This window comes from Oncorhynchus masou, unplaced genomic scaffold, assembly GCF_036934945.1.
Source record: "Oncorhynchus masou masou isolate Uvic2021 unplaced genomic scaffold, UVic_Omas_1.1 unplaced_scaffold_1336, whole genome shotgun sequence".
NCBI lineage: Eukaryota > Metazoa > Chordata > Actinopteri > Salmoniformes > Salmonidae > Oncorhynchus > Oncorhynchus masou.
In genome coordinates, this window is record NW_027003239.1 from 41,763 (window position 1) to 64,652 (window position 22,890).

The 22,890-nt window shown below is 53.5% G+C and overlaps 1 protein-coding gene across 2 annotated transcripts; it reads left to right on the top strand.

Annotated features, from left to right (window-relative positions):
- The first annotated feature begins 475 nt into the window (after positions 1-475).
- Positions 476-21,894, top strand: LOC135530407 (protein-lysine methyltransferase METTL21E-like). Of its 2 annotated transcripts, XR_010453839.1 has the most exons (5): positions 476-729; positions 9,458-9,609; positions 11,759-11,876; positions 20,235-20,920; positions 21,845-21,894. XR_010453839.1 is itself a non-coding variant. In XM_064958740.1 (4 exons), the coding sequence occupies exons 1-4, from the start codon at positions 675-677 to the stop codon at positions 20,657-20,659; spliced, it is 750 nt and encodes a 249-aa protein (XP_064814812.1). In that variant the 5' UTR covers positions 476-674; the 3' UTR covers positions 20,660-21,092. The 2 variants fall into 2 exon arrangements, 1 of the variants encoding a protein (XP_064814812.1); XM_064958740.1 differs by lacking the exon at positions 21,845-21,894 and having other exon boundaries at positions 20,235-21,092.
- Positions 21,895-22,890: the final 996 nt, after the last annotated feature.

Consider the following 22,890-nt stretch of genomic DNA (forward strand, 5'->3'; position numbering starts at 1 on the left):
GAGGGAGGGAGGGAGAGTACCATACCCAGTATGCCAACGGAGGGAGGGAAGGAAAGGAGGGAGGGGGAGTACCATACCCAGTATGCCGAGGGAGGGAGGGAGAGTACCATACCCAGTATGCCAACGGAGGGAGGGAAGGAAAGGAGGGAGGGGGAGTACCATACCCAGTATGCCGAGGGAGGGAGGGGGAGTACCATACCCAGTATGCCGAGGGAGGGAGGGGGAGTAACATACCCAGTAGGCCGAGGGAGGGAGGGAGGGGGGGAGTAACATACCCAGTATGCCGAGGGAGGGAGGGAGGGAGGGAGGGAGGGAGGGAGGGAGGGAGGGAGGGAGGGAGGGAGGGAGAGGGAGTACCATACCCAGTATCCCGAGGGAGGGAGCGGGAGTACCATACCCAGTATGCCGAGGGAGGGAGGGAAGGAAAGGAGGGAGGGAGGGGGAGTACCATACCCAGTATGCCAACGGAGGGAGGGAAGGAAAGGAGAAAGAGAACCATATACCAACCCCTCACAACACACAGCCAGCCGACCTGACAAGAGCCCATTGAGACCCGGAGCTCCTCGATTAAGGACCCGTTTCCCTGGACATCCAACACACCACTTTGGAGCAACACGGTCAGATTGTTACTGCTACTACCCACAAACCCCTCACCCCTACTCCAGGACAGAGACATGAACCCCGTCCTGACCCAGGCTGTCCAGACTGAGGAAGATGCTGAAACAGAGGGTAGGTAGCGAGAGCTGGCAGATCCACACGCGTACAGAACAAATGTGTCAACTGTGGGATGACTCACTATGTCAACTTGTTGTTGTCGTTATTTCTGTACGTATCAAAGCGTCGATAGTTGAAGTCTTGGTAGATCGGTAGTTATCCATTCATTGATGGTCACTATGCGCCGTAAGTCATGTTTTATAGGGCTTCATAGACGTGTTTATAGCATTGTAATCGGGTACATTGAGACACACACACACACACACACACACACACACACACACACACACACACACACACAGGCTGTGAAGTGATTTAAGAGCTCTTCTCTCTCTCTCCCCTCACTAGCTTACATAACTGGTATACCAGCTGCATGTCTGTGTCAGAGAGGCCGCAAATAACCTGCCAGGTGCTAATCGACTACATAGAGGGGTTAAGTTACTCTACTGAAGCGGCTAGGTTACTGGACTGGGTCAGCTAGCCGTGTAGAGGGGTTATGTTACTCTACTGAGGGGCTAGGTTACTGGACTGGGTCAGCTAGCCATGTAGAGGGGTTATGTTACTCTACTGAGGGACTAGGTTACTGGACTGATGCTGGGTCAGCTAGCCATGTAGACGGGTTATGTTTCTCTACTGAGGGACTAGGTTACTGGACTGATGCTGGGTCAGCTAGCCATGTAGACGGGTTATGTTTCTCTACTGAGGGACTAGGTTACTGGACTGGGTCAGCTAGCCGTGTAGAGGGGTTATGTTTCTCTACTGAGGGGCGAGGTTACTGGACTGGGTCAGCTAGCCGTGTAGAGGGGTTATGTTTCTCTACTGAGGGGCGAGGTTACTGGACTGGGTCAGCTAGCCGTGTAGAGGGGTTATGTTACTCTACTGAGGGACTAGGTTACTGGACTGGGTCAGCTAGCCGTGTAGAGGGGTTATGTTTCTCTACTGAGGGACTAGGTTACTGGACTGGGTCAGCTAGCCGTGTAGAGGGGTTATGTTACTCTACTGAGGGACTAGGTTACTGGACTGGGTCAGCTAGCCGTGTAGAGGGGTTATGTTACTCTACTGAGGGGCGAGGTTACTGGACTGGGTCAGCTAGCCGTGTAGAGGGGTTATGTTACTCTACTGAGGGGCTAGGTTACTGGACTGGGTCAGCTAGCCGTGTAGAGGGGTTATGTTACTCTACTGAGGGGCTAGGTTACTGGACTGGGTCAGCTAGCCGTGTAGAGGGGTTATGTTTCTCTACTGAGGGGCGAGGTTACTGGACTGGGTCAGCTAGCCGAGTAGAGGGGTTATGTTACTCTACTGAGGGGCGAGGTTACTGGACTGGGTCAGCTAGCCATGCAGAGGGGTTATGTTTCTCTACTGAGGGGCGAGGTTACTGGACTGGGTCAGCTAGCCGTGTAGAGGGGTTATGTTACTCTACTGAGGGGCTAGGTTACTGGACTGATGCTGGGTCAGCTAGCCGTGTAGAGGGGTTATGTTTCTCTACTGAGGGACTAGGTTACTGGACTGGGTCAGCTAGCCATGTAGAGGGGTTATGTTTCTCTACTGAGGGGCTAGGTTACTGGACTGGGTCAGCTAGCCGAGTAGAGGGGTTATGTTACTCTACTGAGGGGCTAGGTTACTGGACTGATGCTGGGTCAGCTAGCCATGTAGAGGGGTTATGTTACTCTACTGAGGGGCTAGGTTACTGGACTGATGCTGGGTCAGCTAGCCGTGTAGAGGGGTTATGTTACTCTACTGAGGGACTAGGTTACTGGACTGGGTCAGCTAGCCGAGTAGAGGGGTTATGTTTCTCTACTGAGGGGCGAGGTTACTGGACTGGGTCAGCTAGCCGTGTAGAGGGGTTATGTTACTCTACTGAGGGACTAGGTTACTGGACTGGGTCAGCTAGCCGTGTAGAGGGGTTATGTTTCTCTACTGAGGGACTAGGTTACTGGACTGATGCTGTGTCAGCTAGCCGTGTAGAGGGGTTATGTTTCTCTACTGAGGGACTAGGTTACTGGACTGGGTCAGCTAGCTGTGTAGAGGGGTTATGTTTCTCTACTGAGGGACTAGGTTACTGGACTGGGTCAGCTAGCTGTGTAGAGGGGTTATGTTACTCTACTGAGGGACTAGGTTACTGGACTGGGTCAGCTAGCCATGTAGAGGGGTTATGTTTCTCTACTGAGGGACTAGGTTACTGGACTGGGTCAGCTAGCCGTGTAGAGGGGTTATGTTACTCTACTGAGGGACTAGGTTACTGGACTGGGTCAGCTAGCCGTGTAGAGGGGTTATGTTTCTCTACTGAGGGACTAGGTTACTGGACTGGGTCAGCTAGCTGTGTAGAGGGGTTATGTTTCTCTACTGAGGGACTAGGTTACTGGACTGGGTCAGATAGCCGTGTAGAGGGGTTATGTTTCTCTACTGAGGGACTAGGTTACTGGACTGATGCTGGGTCAGCTAGCCGTGTAGAGGGGTTATGTTACTCTACTGAGGGACTAGGTTACTGGACTGATGCTGGGTCAGCTAGCTGTGTAGAGGGGTTATGTTTCTCTACCGAGGTACTAGGTTACTGGACTGGGTCAGCTAGCCATGTAGAGGGGTTATGTTACTCTACTGAGGGACTAGGTTACTGGACTGATGCTGGGTCAGCTAGCCATGTAGAGGGGTTATGTTACTCTACTGAGGGACTAGGTTACTGGACTGATGCTGGGTCAGCTAGCCATGTAGAGGGGTTATGTTTCTCTACTGAGGGACTAGGTTACTGGACTGGGTCAGCTAGCCGTGTAGAGGGGTTATGTTACTCTACTGAGGGACTAGGTTACTGGACTGATGCTGGGTCAGCTAGCCATGTAGAGGGGTTATGTTACTCTACTGAGGGACTAGGTTACTGGACTGGGTCAGCTAGCCGTGTAGAGGACTGGGTCAGCTAGCCGTGTAGACGGGTTATGTTTCTCTACTGAGGGACTAGGTTACTGGACTGATGCTGGGTCAGCTAGCCATGTAGACGGGTTATGTTTCTCTACTGAGGGACTAGGTTACTGGACTGGGTCAGCTAGCCGTGTAGAGGGGTTATGTTTCTCTACTGAGGGACTAGGTTACTGGACTGGGTCAGCTAGCCGTGTAGAGGGGTTATGTTACTCTACTGAGGGACTAGGTTACTGGACTGGGTCAGCTAGCCGTGTAGAGGGGTTATGTTTCTCTACTGAGGGACTAGGTTACTGGACTGATGCTGGGTCAGCTAGCCGTGTAGAGGGGTTATGTTACTCTACTGAGGGACTAGGTTACTGGACTGATGCTGGGTCAGCTAGCTGTGTAGAGGGGTTATGTTTCTCTACTGAGGGACTAGGTTACTGGACTGGGTCAGCTAGCCGTGTAGAGGACTGGGTCAGCTAGCCGTGTAGAGGGGTTATGTTACTCTACTGAGGGACTAGGTTACTGGACTGATGCTGGGTCAGCTAGCTGTGTAGAGGGGTTATGTTACTCTACTGAGGGACTAGGTTACTGGACTGGGTCAGCTAGCCGTGTAGAGGGGTTATGTTTCTCTACTGAGGGGCTAGGTTACTGGACTGATGCTGGGTCAGCTAGCCGTGTAGAGGGGTTATGTTGCTCTACTGAGGGACTAGGTTACTGGACTGGGTCAGCTAGCCGTGTAGAGGGATTATGTTACTCTACTGAGGGACTAGGTTACTGGACTGGGTCAGCTAGCCGTGTAGAGGGGTTATGTTTCTCTACTGAGGGACTAGGTTACTGGACTGATGCTGGGTCAGCTAGCCGTGTAGAGGGGTTATGTTACTCTACTGAGGGACTAGGTTACTGGACTGATGCTGGGTCAGCTAGCTGTGTAGAGGGGTTATGTTTCTCTACTGAGGGACTAGGTTACTGGACTGGGTCAGCTAGCCGTGTAGAGGGGTTATGTTTCTCTACTGAGGGACTAGGTTACTGGACTGGGTCAGCTAGCCGTGTAGAGGGGTTATGAGACTGTACTGAGAGAGAGGATGATGGGATACGTCAACAACCTGAGACTGTACTGAGAGAGAGGATGATGGGATACGTCAACAACCTGAGACTGTACTGAGAGAGAGGATGATGGGATACGTCAACAACCTGAGACTGTGCTGAGAGAGAGAGGATGATGGGATACGTCAACAACCTGAGACTGTGCTGAGAGAGAGGATGATGGGATACGTCAACAACCTGAGACTGTACTGAGAGAGAGAGGATGATGGGATACGTCACCAACCTGAGACTGTACTGAGAGAGAGAGGATGATGGGATACGTCAACAACCTGAGACTGTACTGAGAGAGAGAGGATGATGGGATACGTCAACAACCTGAGACTGTACTGAGAGAGAGGATGATGGGATACGTCAACAACCTGAGACTGTACTGAGAGAGAGGATGATGGGATACGTCAACAACCTGAGACTGTACTGAGAGAGAGGATGATGGGATACGTCAACAACCTGAGACTGTACTGAGAGAGAGAGGATGATGGGATACGTCAACAACCTGAGACTGTACTGAGAGAGAGGATGATGGGATACGTCAACAACCTGAGACTGTACTGAGAGAGAGGATGATGGGATACGTCAACAACCTGAGACTGTACTGAGAGGATGATGGGATACGTCAACAACCTGAGACTGTACTGAGAGAGAGAGGATGATGGGATACGTCAACAACCTGAGACTGTACTGAGAGAGAGGATGATGGGATACGTCAACAACCTGAGACTGTACTGAGAGAGAGGATGATGGGATACGTCAACAACCTGAGACTGTACTGAGAGAGAGGATGATGGGATACGTCAACAACCTGAGACTGTACTGAGAGAGAGGATGATGGGATACGTCAACAACCTGAGACTGTACTGAGAGAGAGGATGATGGGATACGTCAACAACCTGAGACTGTACTGAGAGAGAGGATGATGGGATACGTCAACAACCTGAGACTGTAGAGAGAGAGGATGATGGGATACGTCAACAACCTGAGACTGTACTGAGAGAGAGGATGATGGGATACGTCAACAACCTGAGACTGCACTGAGAGAGAGGATGATGGGATACGTCAACAACCTGAGACTGTACTGAGAGAGAGGATGATGGGATACGTCAACAACCTGAGACTGTACTGAGAGAGAGGATGATGGGATACGTCAACAACCTGAGACTGTACTGAGAGAGAGAGGATGATGGGATACGTCAACAACCTGAGACTGTACTGATGGGAGTCAACAACCTGAGACTGTATGAGAGGATGGGATACGTCACCAACCTGAGACTGTACTGAGAGAGAGAGGATGATGGGATACGTCACAACAACCTGAGACTGTACTGAGAGAGAGAGGATGATGGGATACGTCAACAACCTGAGACTGTACTGAGAGAGAGGATGATGGGATACGTCAACAACCTGAGACTGTACTGAGAGAGAGAGGATGATGGGATACGTCAACAACCTGAGACTGTACTGAGAGAGGATGATGGGATACGTCAACAACCTGAGACTGTACTGAGAGAGAGGATGATGGGATACGTCAACAACCTGAGACTGTACTGAGAGAGAGAGGATGATGGGATACGTCAACAACCTGAGACTGTACTGAGAGAGAGAGGATGATGGGATACGTCAACAACCTGAGACTGTACTGAGAGAGAGGATGATGGGATACGTCAACAACCTGAGACTGTACTGAGAGAGAGGATGATGGGATACGTCAACAACCTGAGACTGTACTGAGAGAGAGGATGATGGGATACGTCAACAACCTGAGACTGTACTGAGAGAGAGGATGATGGGATACGTCAACAACCTGAGACTGTACTGAGAGAGAGGATGATGGGATACGTCAACAACCTGAGACTGTACTGAGAGAGAGGATGATGGGATACGTCAACAACCTGAGACTGTACTGAGAGAGAGGATGATGGGATACGTCAACAACCTGAGACTGTACTGAGAGAGGATGATGGGATACGTCAACAACCTGAGACTGTACTGAGAGAGAGGATGATGGGATACGTCAACAACCTGAGACTGTACTGAGAGAGAGAGGATGATGGGATACGTCAACAACCTGAGACTGTACTGAGAGAGAGGATGATGGGATACGTCAACAACCTGAGACTGTACTGAGAGAGAGGATGATGGGATACGTCAACAACCTGAGACTGTACTGAGAGAGAGGATGATGGGATACGTCAACAACCTGAGACTGTACTGAGAGAGAGAGGATGATGGGATACGTCAACAACCTGAGACTGTACTGAGAGAGAGAGGATGATGGGATACGTCAACAACCTGAGACTGTACTGAGAGAGAGAGGATGATGGGATACTTCAACAACCTGAGACTGTACTGAGAGAGAGGATGATGGGATACGTCAACAACCTGAGACTGTACTGAGAGAGAGAGGATGATGGGATACGTCAACAACCTGAGACTGTGCTGAGAGAGAGAGGATGATGGGATACGTCAACAACCTGAGACTGTACTGAGAGAGAGAGGATGATGGGATACGTCAACAACCTGAGACTGTGCTGAGAGAGAGAGGATGATGGGATACGTCAACAACCTGAGACTGTACTGAGAGAGAGAGGATGATGGGATACGTCAACAACCTGAGACTGTACTGAGAGAGAGGATGATGGGATACGTCAACAACCTGAGACTGTACTGAGAGAGAGGATGATGGGATACGTCAACAACCTGAGACTGTACTGAGAGAGAGGGATGATGGGATACGTCAACAACCTGAGACTGTACTGAGAGAGAGGATGATGGGATACGTCAACAACCTGAGACTGTACTGAGAGAGAGGATGATGGGATACGTCAACAACCTGAGACTGTACTGAGAGAGAGGATGATGGGATACGTCAACAACCTGAGACTGTACTGAGAGAGAGGATGATGGGATACGTCAACAACCTGAGACTGTACTGAGAGAGAGGATGATGGGATACGTCAACAACCTGAGACTGTACTGAGAGAGAGGATGATGGGATACGTCAACAACCTGAGACTGTACTGAGAGAGAGGATGATGGGATACGTCAACAACCTGAGACTGTACTGAGAGAGAGGATGATGGGATACGTCAACAACCTGAGACTGTACTGAGAGAGAGGATGATGGGATACGTCAACAACCTGAGACTGTACTGAGAGAGAGGATGATGGGATACGTCAACAACCTGAGACTGTACTGAGAGAGAGGATGATGGGATACGTCAACAACCTGAGACTGTACTGAGAGAGAGGATGATGGGATACGTCAACAACCTGAGACTGTACTGAGAGAGAGGATGATGGGATACGTCAACAACCTGAGACTGTACTGAGAGAGAGGATGATGGGATACGTCAACAACCTGAGACTGTACTGAGAGAGAGGATGATGGGATACGTCAACAACCTGAGACTGTACTGAGAGAGAGGATGATGGGATACGTCAACAACCTGAGACTGTACTGAGAGAGAGGATGATGGGATACGTCAACAACCTGAGACTGTACTGAGAGAGAGAGGATGATGGGATACGTCAACAACCTGAGACTGTACTGAGAGAGAGGATGATGGGATACGTCAACAACCTGAGACTGTACTGAGAGAGAGAGGATGATGGGATACGTCAACAACCTGAGACTGTACTGAGAGAGAGAGGATGATGGGATACGTCAACAACCTGAGACTGTACTGAGAGAGAGAGGATGATGGGATACGTCAACAACCTGAGACTGTACTGAGAGAGAGGATGATGGGATACGTCAACAACCTGAGACTGTACTGAGAGAGAGAGGATGATGGGATACGTCAACAACCTGAGACTGTACTGAGAGAGGATGATGGGATACGTCAACAACCTGAGACTGTACTGAGAGAGAGGATGATGGGATACGTCAACAACCTGAGACTGTACTGAGAGAGAGGATGATGGGATACGTCAACAACCTGAGACTGTACTGAGAGAGGAGGATGATGGGATACGTCAACAACCTGAGACTGTACTGAGAGAGAGGATGATGGGATACGTCAACAACCTGAGACTGTACTGAGAGAGAGGATGATGGGATACGTCAACAACCTGAGACTGTACTGAGAGAGAGGATGATGGGATACGTCAACAACCTGAGACTGTACTGAGAGAGAGGATGATGGGATACGTCAACAACCTGAGACTGTACTGAGAGAGAGGATGATGGGATACGTCAACAACCTGAGACTGTACTGAGAGAGAGGATGATGGGATACGTCAACAACCTGAGACTGTACTGAGAGAGAGGATGATGGGATACGTCAACAACCTGAGACTGTACTGAGAGAGAGGATGATGGGATACGTCAACAACCTGAGACTGTACTGAGAGAGGATGATGGGATACGTCAACAACCTGAGATGTACTGAGAGAGAGGATGATGGGACGTCAACAACCTGAGACTGTACTGAGAGAGAGGATGATGGGATACGTCAACAACCTGAGACTGTACTGAGAGAGAGGATGATGGGATACGTCAACAACCTGAGACTGTACTGAGAGAGAGGATGATGGGATACGTCAACAACCTGAGACTGTACTGAGAGAGAGGATGATGGGAAACGTCAACAACCTGAGACTGTACTGAGAGAGAGGATGATGGGATACGTCAACAACCTGAGACTGTACTGAGAGAGAGGATGATGGGAAACCATCTTCACTGTTTGGAAATAGTTCAATAGCACGTGTCCTACATAGAATAATGATGATTTAATTGTGTTGCCAGGTGTGGATGCTGATCTGGCAGCTGCCATCATGTCCAGGAGGATCATCCAGTCTCTGATCACCGTGGAGGCCTGGGAGGGATACACCTTCGCTGACCATCAGATCAAGATCAAGGAGTCACATGACCTCTACGGAGCTGTGATGTGGCCCTCGGTACAACACGCGCCTTCCGCCCACCTTCATCCTCCTCACTAACACTACCCTTATGGTCACCTTCATCATCCTCACGAACACTACCCTTATGGGGACCGTCATCATCCTCACGAACACTACCCTACTGCTCACCTTCATCATCCTCACTAACAATACCCTACCGCTCACCTTCATCATCCTCACTAACACTACCCTTATGGTCACCTTCGTCACCCTCACTAACACTACCCTTCACTCACCTTCATAATCCTCACTAACACTACCCTACCACTCACCTTCATCCTCCTCACTAACACTACCCTACCGCTCACCTTCATCATCCTCACTAACACTACCCTTATGGTCACCTTCGTCACCCTCACTAACACTACCCTACCGCTCATCTTCATCATCCTCACTAACACTACCCTACCGCTCACCTTCATCCTCCTCACTAACACTACCCTACCGCTCACCTTCATCATCCTCACTAACACTACCCTTATGGTCACCTTCGTCACCCTCACTAACACTACCCTGCCGCTCACCTTCATCATCCTCACTAACACTACCCTTATGGTCACCTTCATCATCCTCACTAACACTACCCTTATGGTCACCTTCATGATCCTCAATAACACTACCCTACCGCACATCTTCATCATCCTCACTAACACTACCCTACCGCTCACCTTCATCATCCTCACTAACACTACCCTTAGTGTCACCTTCGTCACCCTCACTAACACTACCCTACCACTCACCTTCGTCATCCTCACTAACACTACCCTACCACTCACCTTCATCCTCCTCACTAACACTACCGCTCACCTTCATCCTCCTCACTAACACTACCCTACCACTCATCTTCATCATCCTCACTAACACTACCCTACCGCTCACCTTTATCATCCTCACTAACACTACCCTTATGGTCACCTTCATCATCCTCACTAACACTACTCTTATGGTCACCTTCATCATCCTCACTCACACTACCCTACCGCTCACCTTCATCCTCCTCACTAACACTACCCTACCGCTCACCTTCATCATCCTCACTAATACTACCCTACCACTCACCTTCATCATCCTCACTAACACTACCCTACCACTACCTTCGTCATCCTCACTAACACTACCCTTCACTCACCTTCATCATCCTCACTAACACTACCCTACCGCTCACCTTCATCACCCTCACTAACACTACCCTACCGCTCACCTTCATCATCCTCACTAACACTACCCTACCACTCACCTTCATCACCCTCACTAACACTACCCTTCACTCACCTTCATCATCCTCACTAACACGACCCTAGCGCTCACCTTCATCATCCTCACTAACACTACCCTACCGCTCACCTTCATCACCATCACTAACACTACCCTACCGCTCACCTTCATCACCCTCACTAACACTACCCTACCGCTCACCTTCATCATCCTCACTAACACGACCCTACCGCTCACCTTCATCATCCTCACAAACACTACCCTACCGCTCACCTTCATCATCCTCACTAACACTACCCTACCGCTCACCTTCATCATCCTCACTAACACTACCCTACCGCTCACCTTCATCATCCTCACTAACACTACCCTACCGCTCACCTTCATCATCCTCACTAACACTACCCTTATGGTCACCTTCATCATCCTCACTAACACTACCTTTACGCTAATCTTCATCATCCTCACTAACACTACCTTTACGCTAATCTTCATCATCCTCACTAACACTACCCTACCGCTCACCTTCATCATCCTCACTAACACTACCCTACCGCTCACCTTCATCATCCTCACTAACACTACCCTTATGGTCACCTTCATCATCCTCACTAACACTACCTTTACGCTAATCTTCATCATCCTCACTAACACTACCTTTACGCTAATCTTCATCATCCTCACTAACACTACCCTACCGCTCACCTTCATCATCCTCACTAACACTAATCTTCATCATCCTCACTAACACTACCCTAACGCTCACCTTCATCATCCTCACTAACACTAATCTTCATCATCCTTACTAACACTAATCTTCATCATTACTTTTAAATTCCACTTGTTTCCTCACCATGTACATCTTCATCCATCAACTTCATTTTTATAACTTCTTGTTTGTTCACATTGCATTGTGTTTATTTCCCATCAGGCCATAGTCCTGTGTTACTTCCTGGATACGCACCGTGACACTTACAACCTGCTGGACAAGAACGTCATCGAGCTGGGCGCCGGGACCGGTCTGGTCTCCATAGTTACAAGCCTTCTAGGTGAGACAATCTTGTATTTACAAAGTCTCATGGGTGGTCCCAGACACCCTCCTCGTATCACTGAGCTGTCCTGGGGGGTCCCAGACACCCTCCTCATATCACTGAGCTGTCCTGGGGGGTCCCAGACACCCTCCTCGTATCACTGAGCTGTCCTGGGGGGTCCCAGACACCCTCCTCGTATCACTGAGCTGTCCTGGGGGGGCCCAGACACCCTCCTCATATCACTGAGCTGTCCTGGGGGTCCCAGACACCCTCCTCGTATCACTGAGCTGTCCCGGGGGGTCCCAGACACCCTCCTCGTATCACTGAGCTGTCCTGGGGGTCCCAGACACCCTCCTCGTATCACTGAGCTGTCCTGGGGGGTCCCAGACACCCTCCTCGTATCACTGAGCTGTCCTGGGGATCCCAGACACCCTCCTCATATCACTGAGCTGTCCTGGGGGGCCCAGACACCCTCCTCATATCACTGAGCTGTCCTGGGGGGTCCCAGACACCCTCCTCGTATCACTGAGCTGTCCTGGGGGGTCCCAGACACCCTCCTCATATCACTGAGCTGTCCTGGGGGGTCCCAGACACCCTCCTCATATCACTGAGCTGTCCTGGGGGCCCAGACACCCTCCTCGTATCACTGAGCTGTCCTGGGGGGTCCCAGACACCCTCCTCGTATCACTGAGCTGTCCTGGGGGGTCCCAGACACCCTCCTCGTATCACTGAGCTGTCCTGGGGGTCCCAGACACCCTCCTCATATCACTGAGCTGTCCTGGGGGTCCCAGACACCCTCCTCGTATCACTGAGCTGTCCTGGGGGTCCCAGACACCCTCCTCATATCACTGAGCTGTCCTGGGGGTCCCAGACACCCTCCTCATATCACTGAGCTGTCCTGGGGGTCCCAGACACCCTCCTCGTATCACTGAGCTGTCCTGGGGGGTCCCAGACACCCTCCTCATATCACTGAGCTGTCCTGGGTGGACCCAGACACCCTCCTCGTATCACTGAGCTGTCCTGGGGGGTCCCAAACACCCTCCTCGTATCACTGAGCTGTCCTGGGGGGTCCCAGACACCCTCCTTGTATCACTGAGCTGTCCTGGGGGGACCCAGACACCCTCCTCGTATCACTGAGCTGTCCTGGGGGGTCCCAAACACCCTCCTCGTATCACTGAGCTGTCCCGGGGGTCCCAGACACCCTCCTCGTATCACTGAGCTGTCCCGGGGGGACCCAGACACCCTCCTCATATCACTGAGCTGTCCTGGGGGGACCCAGACACCCTCCTCATATCACTGAGCTGTCCTGGGGGGTCCCAGACACCCTCCTCGTATCACTGAGCTGTCCTGGGGATCCCAGACACCCTCCTCATATCACTGAGCTGTCCTGGGGGGGCCCAGACACCCTCCTCATATCACTGAGCTGTCCTGGGGGGTCCCAGACACCCTCCTCGTATCACTGAGCTGTCCTGGGGGGTCCCAGACACCCTCCTCATATCACTGAGCTGTCCTGGGGGGGTCCCAGACACCCTCCTCGTATCACTGAGCTGTCCTGGGGGGTCCCAGACACCCTCCTCGTATCACTGAGCTGTCCTGGGGTCCTGGGGGGTCCCAGACACCCTCCTCGTATCACTGAGCTGTCCTGGGGTCCTGGGGGGTCCCAGACACCCTCCTCATATCACTGAGCTGTCCTGGGGTCCTGGGGGGTCCCAGACACCCTCCTCGTATCACTGAGCTGTCCTGGGGTCCTGGGGGGTCCCAGACACCCTCCTCATATCACTGAGCTGTCCTGGGGTCCTGGGGGGTCCCAGACACCCTCCTCATATCACTGAGCTGTCCTGGGGTCCTGGGGGTCCCAGACACCCTCCTCGTATCACTGAGCTGTCCCGGGGGGTCCCAGACACCCTCCTCGTATCACTGAGCTGTCCCGGGGGTCCCAGACACCCTCCTCGTATCACTGAGCTGTCCTGGGGGTCCCAGACACCCTCCTCGTATCACTGAGCTGTCCTGGGGGTCCCAAACACCCTCCTCATATCACTGAGCTGTCCTGGGGGTCCCAGACACCCTCCCCGTATCACTGAGCTGTCCTGGGTGGGTCCCAGACACCCTCCTCGTATCACTGAGCTGTCCTGGGGGGGCCCAGACACCCTCCTCGTATCACTGAGCTGTCCTAGGGGGTCCCAGACACCCTCCTCATATCACTGAGCTGTCCTGGGGGTCCCAGACACCCTCCTCATATCACTGAGCTGTCCTGGGGGCCCAGACACCCTCCTCATATCACTGAGCTGTCCTGGGGGTCCCAGACACCCTCCTCGTATCACTGAGCTGTCCTGGGGGGTCCCAGACACCCTCCTCGTATCACTGAGCTGTCCCGGGGGGTCCCAGACACCCTCCTCGTATCACTGAGCTGTCCTGGGGGGTCCCAGACACCCTCCTCATATCACTGAGCTGTCCTGGGGTCCTGGGGGGTCCCAGACACCCTCCTCGTATCACTGAGCTGTCCTGGGGGGTCCCAGACACCCTCCTCATATCACTGAGCTGTCCCGGGGGTCCCAGACACCCTCCTCGTATCACTGAGCTGTCCTGGGGGGTCCCAGACACCCTCCTCGTATCACTGAGCTGTCCTGGGGGGTCCCAGACACCCTCCTCATATCACTGAGCTGTCCTGGGGGGACCCAGACACCCTCCTCGTATCACTGAGCTGTCCTGGGGGGGCCCAGACACCCTCTTCATATCACTGAGCTGTCCTGGGGGGTCCCAGACACCCTCCTCATATCACTGAGCTGTCCTGGGGGGGTCCCAGACACCCTCCTCGTATCACTGAGCTGTCCTGGGGGGTCCCAGACACCCTCCTCGTATCACTGAGCTGTCCTGGGGGGTCCCAGACACCCTCCTCGTATCACTGAGCTGTCCTGGGGGGTACCAGACACCCTCCTCATATCACTGAGCTGTCCTGGGGGCCCAAGACACCCTCCTCGTATCACTGAGCTGTCCTGGGGGGTCCCAGACACCCTCCTCGTATCACTGAGCTGTCCTGGGGGGTCCCAGACACCCTCCTCGTATCACTGAGCTGTCCTGGGGTCCTGGGGGGTCCCAGACACCCTCCTCGTATCACTGAGCTGTCCTGGGGTCCTGGGGGGTCCCAGACACCCTCCTCATATCACTGAGCTGTCCTGGGGTCCTGGGGGGTCCCAGACACCCTCCTCGTATCACTGAGCTGTCCTGGGGTCCTGGGGGGTCCCAGACACCCTCCTCATATCACTGAGCTGTCCTGGGGTCCTGGGGGGTCCCAGACACCCTCCTCATATCACTGAGCTGTCCTGGGGTCCTGGGGGGTCCCAGACACCCTCCTCGTATCACTGAGCTGTCCCGGGGGGTCCCAGACACCCTCCTCGTATCACTGAGCTGTCCCGGGGGGTCCCAGACACCCTCCTCGTATCACTGAGCTGTCCTGGGGGTCCCAGACACCCTCCTCGTATCACTGAGCTGTCCTGGGGGTCCCAAACACCCTCCTCATATCACTGAGCTGTCCTGGGGGTCCCAGACACCCTCCTCATATCACTGAGCTGTCCTGGGGGTCCCAGACACCCTCCTCGTATCACTGAGCTGTCCTGGGGGTCCCAAACACCCTCCTCATATCACTGAGCTGTCCTGGGGGTCCCAGACACCCTCCTCATATCACTGAGCTGTCCTGGGGGTCCCAGACACCCTCCTCATATCACTGAGCTGTCCTGGGGGTCCCAGACACCCTCCTCGTATCACTGAGCTGTCCTGGGGGGTCCCAGACACCCTCCTCATATCACTGAGCTGTCCTGGGGGGCCCAGACACCCTCCTCATATCACTGAGCTGTCCTGGGGGGGTCCCAGACACCCTCCTCGTATCACTGAGCTGTCCCGGGGGGTCCCAGACACCCTCCTCGTATCACTGAGCTGTCCCGGGGGGTCCCAGACACCCTCCTCGTATCACTGAGCTGTCCTGGGGGGTCCCAGACACCCTCCTCATATCACTGAGCTGTCCTGGGGGGTCCCAGACACCCTCCTCATATCACTGAGCTGTCCTGGGGGGACCCAGACACCCTCCTCATATCACTGAGCTGTCCTGGGGGTCCCAGACACCCTCCTCGTATCACTGAGCTGTCCTGGGGGGCCCAGACACCCTCCTCATATCACTGAGCTGTCCTGGGGGGTCCCAGACACCCTCCTCGTATCACTGAGCTGTCCTGGGGGGACCCAGACACCCTCCTCGTATCACTGAGCTGTCCTGGGGGGTCCCAGACACCCTCCTCGTATCACTGAGCTGTCCTGGGGGGGCCCAGACACCCTCCTCATATCACTGAGCTGTCCTGGGGGTCCCAGACACCCTCCTCATATCACTGAGCTGTCCTGGGGGGTCCCAGACACCCTCCTCGTATCACTGAGCTGTCCTGGGGGGTCCCAGACACCCTCCTCATATCACTGAGCTGTCCTGGGGGGCACAGACACCCTCCTCATATCACTGAGCTGTCCTGGGGGGCCCAAAACACCCTCCTCGTATCACTGAGCTGTCCTGGGGGGTCCCAGACACCCTCCTCATATCACTGAGCTGTCCTGGGGGGTCCCAGACACCCTCCTCATATCACTGAGCTGTCCTGGGGGGCCCCAGACACCCTCCTCGTATCACTGAGCTGTCCTGGGGGGTCCCAGACACCCTCCTCATATCACTGAGCTGTCCTGGGGGGCCCAAGACACCCTCCTCGTATCACTGAGCTGTCCCGGGGGGTCCCAGACACCCTCCTCGTATCACTGAGCTGTCCTGGGGGGTCCCAGACACCCTCCTCGTATCACTGAGCTGTCCTGGGGTCCTGGGGGGTCCCAGACACCCTCCTCGTATCACTGAGCTGTCCTGGGGTCCTGGGGGGTCCCAGACACCCTCCTCATATCACTGAGCTGTCCTGGGGTCCTGGGGGTCCCAGACACCCTCCTCGTATCACTGAGCTGTCCCGGGGGGTCCCAGACACCCTCCTCGTATCACTGAGCTGTCCTGGGGGGTCCCAGACACCCTCCTCGTATCACTGAGCTGTCCTGGGGGGTCCCAAACACCCTCCTCATATCACTGAGCTGTCCTGGGGGGTCCCAGACACCCTCCTCATATCACTGAGCTGTCCTGGGGGGTCCCAGACACCCTCCTCGTATCACTGAGCTGTCCTGGGGGGTCCCAAACACCCTCCTCATATCACTGAGCTGTCCTGGGGGGTCCCAGACACCCTCCTCATATCACTGAGCTGTCCCGGGGGGTCCCAGACACCCTCCTCATATCACTGAGCTGTCCTGGGGGGTCCCAGACACCCTCCTCGTATCACTGAGCTGTCCTGGGGGGGCCCAGACACCCTCCTCATATCACTGAGCTGTCCTGGGGGGCCCAGACACCCTCCTCATATCACTGAGCTGTCCTGGGGGGGTCCCAGACACCCTCCTCGTATCACTGAGCTGTCCCGGGGGGTCCCAGACACCCTCCTCGTATCACTGAGCTGTCCCGGGGGTCCCAGACACCCTCCTCGTATCACTGAGCTGTCCTGGGGGTCCCAGACACCCTCCTCATATCACTGAGCTGTCCTGGGGGTCCCAGACACCCTCCTCATATCACTGAGCTGTCCTGGGGGACCCAGACACCCTCCTCATATCACTGAGCTGTCCTGGGGGTCCCAGACACCCTCCTCGTATCACTGAGCTGTCCTGGGGGGCCCAGACACCCTCCTCATATCACTGAGCTGTCCTGGGGGGTCCCAGACACCCTCCTCGTATCACTGAGCTGTCCTGGGGGGTCCCAGACACCCTCCTCGTATCACTGAGCTGTCCTGGGGGGTCCCAGACACCCTCCTCGTATCACTGAGCTGTCCTGGGGGGTCCCAGACACCCTCCTCATATCACTGAGCTGTCCTGGGGGTCCCAGACACCCTCCTCATATCACTGAGCTGTCCTGGGGGTCCCAGACACCCTCCTCATATCACTGAGCTGTCCTGGGGGTCCCAGACACCCTCCTCGTATCACTGAGCTGTCCTGGGGGTCCCAGACACCCTCCTCATATCACTGAGCTGTCCTGTGGGGCACAGACACCCTCCTCATATCACTGAGCTGTCCTGGGGGGCCCCAAACACCCTCCTCGTATCACTGAGCTGTCCTGGGGGGTCCCAGACACCCTCCTCATATCACTGAGCTGTCCTGGGGGGTCCCAGACACCCTCCTCATATCACTGAGCTGTCCTGGGGGGGCCCCAGACACCCTCCTCGTATCACTGAGCTGTCCTGGGGGGTCCCAGACACCCTCCTCATATCACTGAGCTGTCCTGGGGGGCCCAGACACCCTCCTCGTATCACTGAGCTGTCCTGGGGGGTCCCAGACACCCTCCTCGTATCACTGAGCTGTCCTGGGGGGTCCCAGACACCCTCCTCGTATCACTGAGCTGTCCTGGGGGTCCCAGACACCCTCCTCATATCACTGAGCTGTCCTGGGGGTCCCAGACACCCTCCTCGTATCACTGAGCTGTCCTGGGGGTCCCAGACACCCTCCTCATATCACTGAGCTGTCCTGGGGGTCCCAGACACCCTCCTCATATCACTGAGCTGTCCTGGGGGTCCCAGACACCCTCCTCGTATCACTGAGCTGTCCTGGGGGGTCCCAGACACCCTCCTCATATCACTGAGCTGTCCTGGGTGGACCCAGACACCCTCCTCGTATCACTGAGCTGTCCTGGGGGGTCCCAAACACCCTCCTCGTATCACTGAGCTGTCCTGGGGGGTCCCAGACACCCTCCTCGTATCACTGAGCTGTCCTGGGGGGACCCAGACACCCTCCTCGTATCACTGAGCTGTCCTGGGGGGTCCCAAACACCCTCCTCGTATCACTGAGCTGTCCCGGGGGGTCCCAGACACCCTCCTCGTATCACTGAGCTGTCCCGGGGGACCCAGACACCCTCCTCATATCACTGAGCTGTCCTGGGGGGACCCAGACACCCTCCTCATATCACTGAGCTGTCCTGGGGGGTCCCAGACACCCTCCTCGTATCACTGAGCTGTCCTGGGGGGACCCAGACACCCTCCTCGTATCACTGAGCTGTCCTGGGGGGCCCCAGACACCCTCCTCATATCACTGAGCTGTCCCGGGGGTCCCAGACACCCTCCTCATATCACTGAGCTGTCCCGGGGGGTCCCAGACACCCTCCTCGTATCACTGAGCTGTCCTGGGGGGTCCCAGACACCCTCCTCATATCACTGAGCTGTCCCGGGGGGTCCCAGACACCCTCCTCGTATCACTGAGCTGTCCCGGGGGGTCCCAGACACCCTCCTCGTATCACTGAGCTGTCCTGGGGGGACCCAGACACCCTCCTCGTATCACTGAGCTGTCCTGGGGGGTCCCAGACACCCTCCTCATATCACTGAGCTGTCCCGGGGGGTCCCAGACACCCTCCTCGTATCACTGAGCTGTCCTGGGGGGTCCCAGACACCCTCCTCGTATCACTGAGCTGTCCTGGGGGGTCCCAGACACCCTCCTCATATCACTGAGCTGTCCCGGGGGGTCCCAGACACCCTCCTCGTATCACTGAGATTCCCGGGGGTCCCAGACACCCTCCTCATATCACTGAGCTGTCCTGGGGGGACCCAGACACCCTCCTCGTTAGTGTGTTTTTTTTGTTTTAGTTTTTCGGGCCCATCCAATCAATCAAATTTATTTTTATAGCCCTTCTTAAATCAGCTGATGTTACAAAGTGCTGTACAGAAACCCAGCCTAAAACCCCAAACAGCAAGCAATGCAGGTGTAGAAGCACGGTAGCTAGGAAAAACTCCCTAGAAAGGCCAAAACCTAGGAAGAAACCTAGAGAGGAACCAGGCTATGTGGGGTGGCCAGTCCTCTTCTGGCTGTGCCGGGTGGAGATTATAACAGAACATGGCCAAGATGTTCAAATGTTCATAAATGACCAGCAGGGTCAAATAATAAGAATCACAGTGGTTGTCGAGGTTACTAAAGGTCAGCACCTCAGGAGTAAATGTCAGTTGGCTTTTCATAGCCGATCATTCAGAGTATCTCTACCTCTCCTGCTGTCTCTAGAGAGTTGAAAACAGCAGGTCTGGGACAGGTAGCACGTCCGGTGAACAGGTCAGGGTTCCATAGCCGATCATTCAGAGTATCTCTACCATTCCTGCTGTCTCTAGAGAGTTGAAAACAGCAGGTCTGGGACAGGTGGCACGTCCGGTGAACAGGTCAGGGTTCCATAGCCGATCATTGAGAGTATCTCTACCGCTCCTGTCTGTCTAGAGAGTTGAAAACAGCACGTCCGGTCCGGTGAAACCGCCCTCTTCCTTCCTGTTCGGTAACTGGTGTTTGTTTGTGTTTTTTTCCTAGGTGCCAAGGTGACGTCCACAGACCTGCCGGAGGTGCTGAGTAACCTGCAGTATAACGTACTGCGTAACACCAGGGGTTACTGTCGACACGCTCCTCGTGTCGCTGAGCTGTCCTGGGGGAAGGAGCTGGAACAACGCTTCCCTCAGGCTGCCTGTCACTACGACTACGTGTTCGCTGCCGATGTGGTGTACTGCCACCCCTACCTGGTGGAACTCTTGGACACCTTCGATCACCTGTGTCAGGACGGGACAGAGATCCTCTGGGCCATGAGGTTCCGTCTGGACAGAGAGAACCAGTTCGTAGAACGGTTCCAGACCAGGTTCCATCTGGATGAACTGTACAATCTGCCCAGTCTCAGTATCAAACTGTACCGAGCATCAAGGAAGGAGGTGGGGAGGAAGACACGGTCTGGAGAGGCAGCTTGATATTACCATGCTCTACGGGGGCAGTCTGAGACACTGCAGGGGGATGGAGAGATGGGGATGTGAATGTGTGTTCTTTGATTGAATCCCGGCCACACACTCAGAGAATCAACAAAGGCATTGTCGAGAAGCGCATTACACTTAACTCTTGAAGGTAATTTCCCCTTGATCCGACATCTTTTCGGGGAAATTGTAGTGTCATGGCCCAGAAAATAATTTATTGGAGCCCTTTTATGTTTGGTTGTAGCTGTCCACTTTACGGAGGTTACTGTCCTCTTTACAGAGGTTACTGTTCACTTTATAGAGGTTACTGTTCTCTTTACAGAGGCTACTGTCCTCTTTACAGAGTCTACTGTCCACTTTACGGAGGTTACTGTCCACTTTACGGAGGTTACTGTCCACTTTACGGAGATTACTGTCCTCTTTACAGAGGTTACTGTCCACTTTACGGAGGTTACTGTCCTCTTTACGGAGGTTACTGTCCTCTTTACAGAGGTTACTGTCCTCTTTACGGAGGTTACTGTCCTCTTTACGGAGATTACTGTCCTCTTTACAGAGGTTACTGTCCACTTTACGGAGGTTACTGTCCTCTTTACGGAGGTTACTGTCCTCTTTACGGAGGTTACTGTCCTCTTTACAGAGGTTACTGTCCACTTTACGGAGGTTACTGTCCTCTTTACGGAGGTTACTGTCCTCTTTACGGAGGTTACTGTCCTCTTTACAGAGGTTACTGTCCACTTTACGGAGGTTACTGTCCTCTTTACGGAGGTTACTGTCCTCTTTACAGAGGTTACTGTCCTCTTTACGGAGGTTACTGTCCTCTTTACGGAGGTTACTGTTCTCTTTACAGAGGTTACTGTTCTCTTTACGGAGGTTACTGTCCTCTTTACAGAGGTTACTGTCCTCTTTACGGAGATACCTTTCCTCTTTACGGAGGTTACTGTCCTCTTTACGGAGGTTACTGTTCTCTTTACGGAGGTTACTGTCCACTTTACGGAGGTTACTGTCCACTTTACGGAGGTTACTGTCCTCTTTACAGAGGTTACTGTCCTCTTTACAGAGGTTACTGTCCTCTTTACAGAGGTTACTGTTCTCTTTACAGAGGTTACTGTTCTCTTTACAGAGGTTACTGTCCTCTTTACAGAGGTTACTGTCCTCTTTACGGAGATACCTTTCCTCTTTACGGAGGTTACTGTCCACTTTACAGAGTCTACTGTCCTCTTTACAGAGGTTACTGTCCTCTTTACTGAGGTTACTGTCCTCTTTACGGAGATACCTTTCCTCTTTACGGAGGTTACTGTCCTCTTTACAGAGGTTACTGTCCTCTTTACAGAGGTTACTGTCCTCTTTACGGAGATACCTTTCCTCTTTACGGAGGTTACTGTCCTCTTTACGGAGGTTACTGTTCTCTTTACGGAGGTTACTGTCCACTTTACGGAGGTTACTGTCCACTTTACGGAGGTTACTGTCCTCTTTACAGAGGTTACTGTCCTCTTTACAGAGGTTACTGTCCTCTTTACAGAGGTTACTGTTCTCTTTACAGAGGTTACTGTTCTCTTTACAGAGGTTACTGTCCTCTTTACAGAGGTTACTGTCCTCTTTACGGAGATACCTTTCCTCTTTACGGAGGTTACTGTCCACTTTACAGAGTCTACTGTCCTCTTTACAGAGGTTACTGTCCTCTTTACTGAGGTTACTGTCCTCTTTACGGAGATACCTTTCCTCTTTACGGAGGTTACTGTCCTCTTTACAGAGGTTACTGTCCTCTTTACGGAGGTTACTGTCCTCTTTACTGAGGTTACTGTCCTCTTTACGGAGATACCTTTCCTCTTTACGGAGATACCTTTCCTCTTTACGGAGGTTACTGTCCTCCTTACGGAGGTTACTGTCCTCTTTACGGAGGCTACTGTTCTCTTTACGGAGGTTACTGTCCTCTTTACGGAGGTTACTGTCCTCTTTACGGAGGTTACTGTCCTCTTTACGGAGGTTACTGTCCTCTTTACGGAGGCTACTGTCCTCTTTACGGAGGTTTATGTCCTCTTTACAGAGGTTACTGTTCTCTTTACAGAGGCTACTGTCCTCTTTACGGAGATACCTTTCCTCTTTCCAGAGGTTACTGTCCTCTTTCCGGAGGTTACTGTCCTCTTTACGGAGGTTACTGTCCTCTTTACGGAGGTTACTGTTCTCTTTACGGAGGTTACTGTTCTCTTTACGGAGGTTACTGTCCTCTTTAC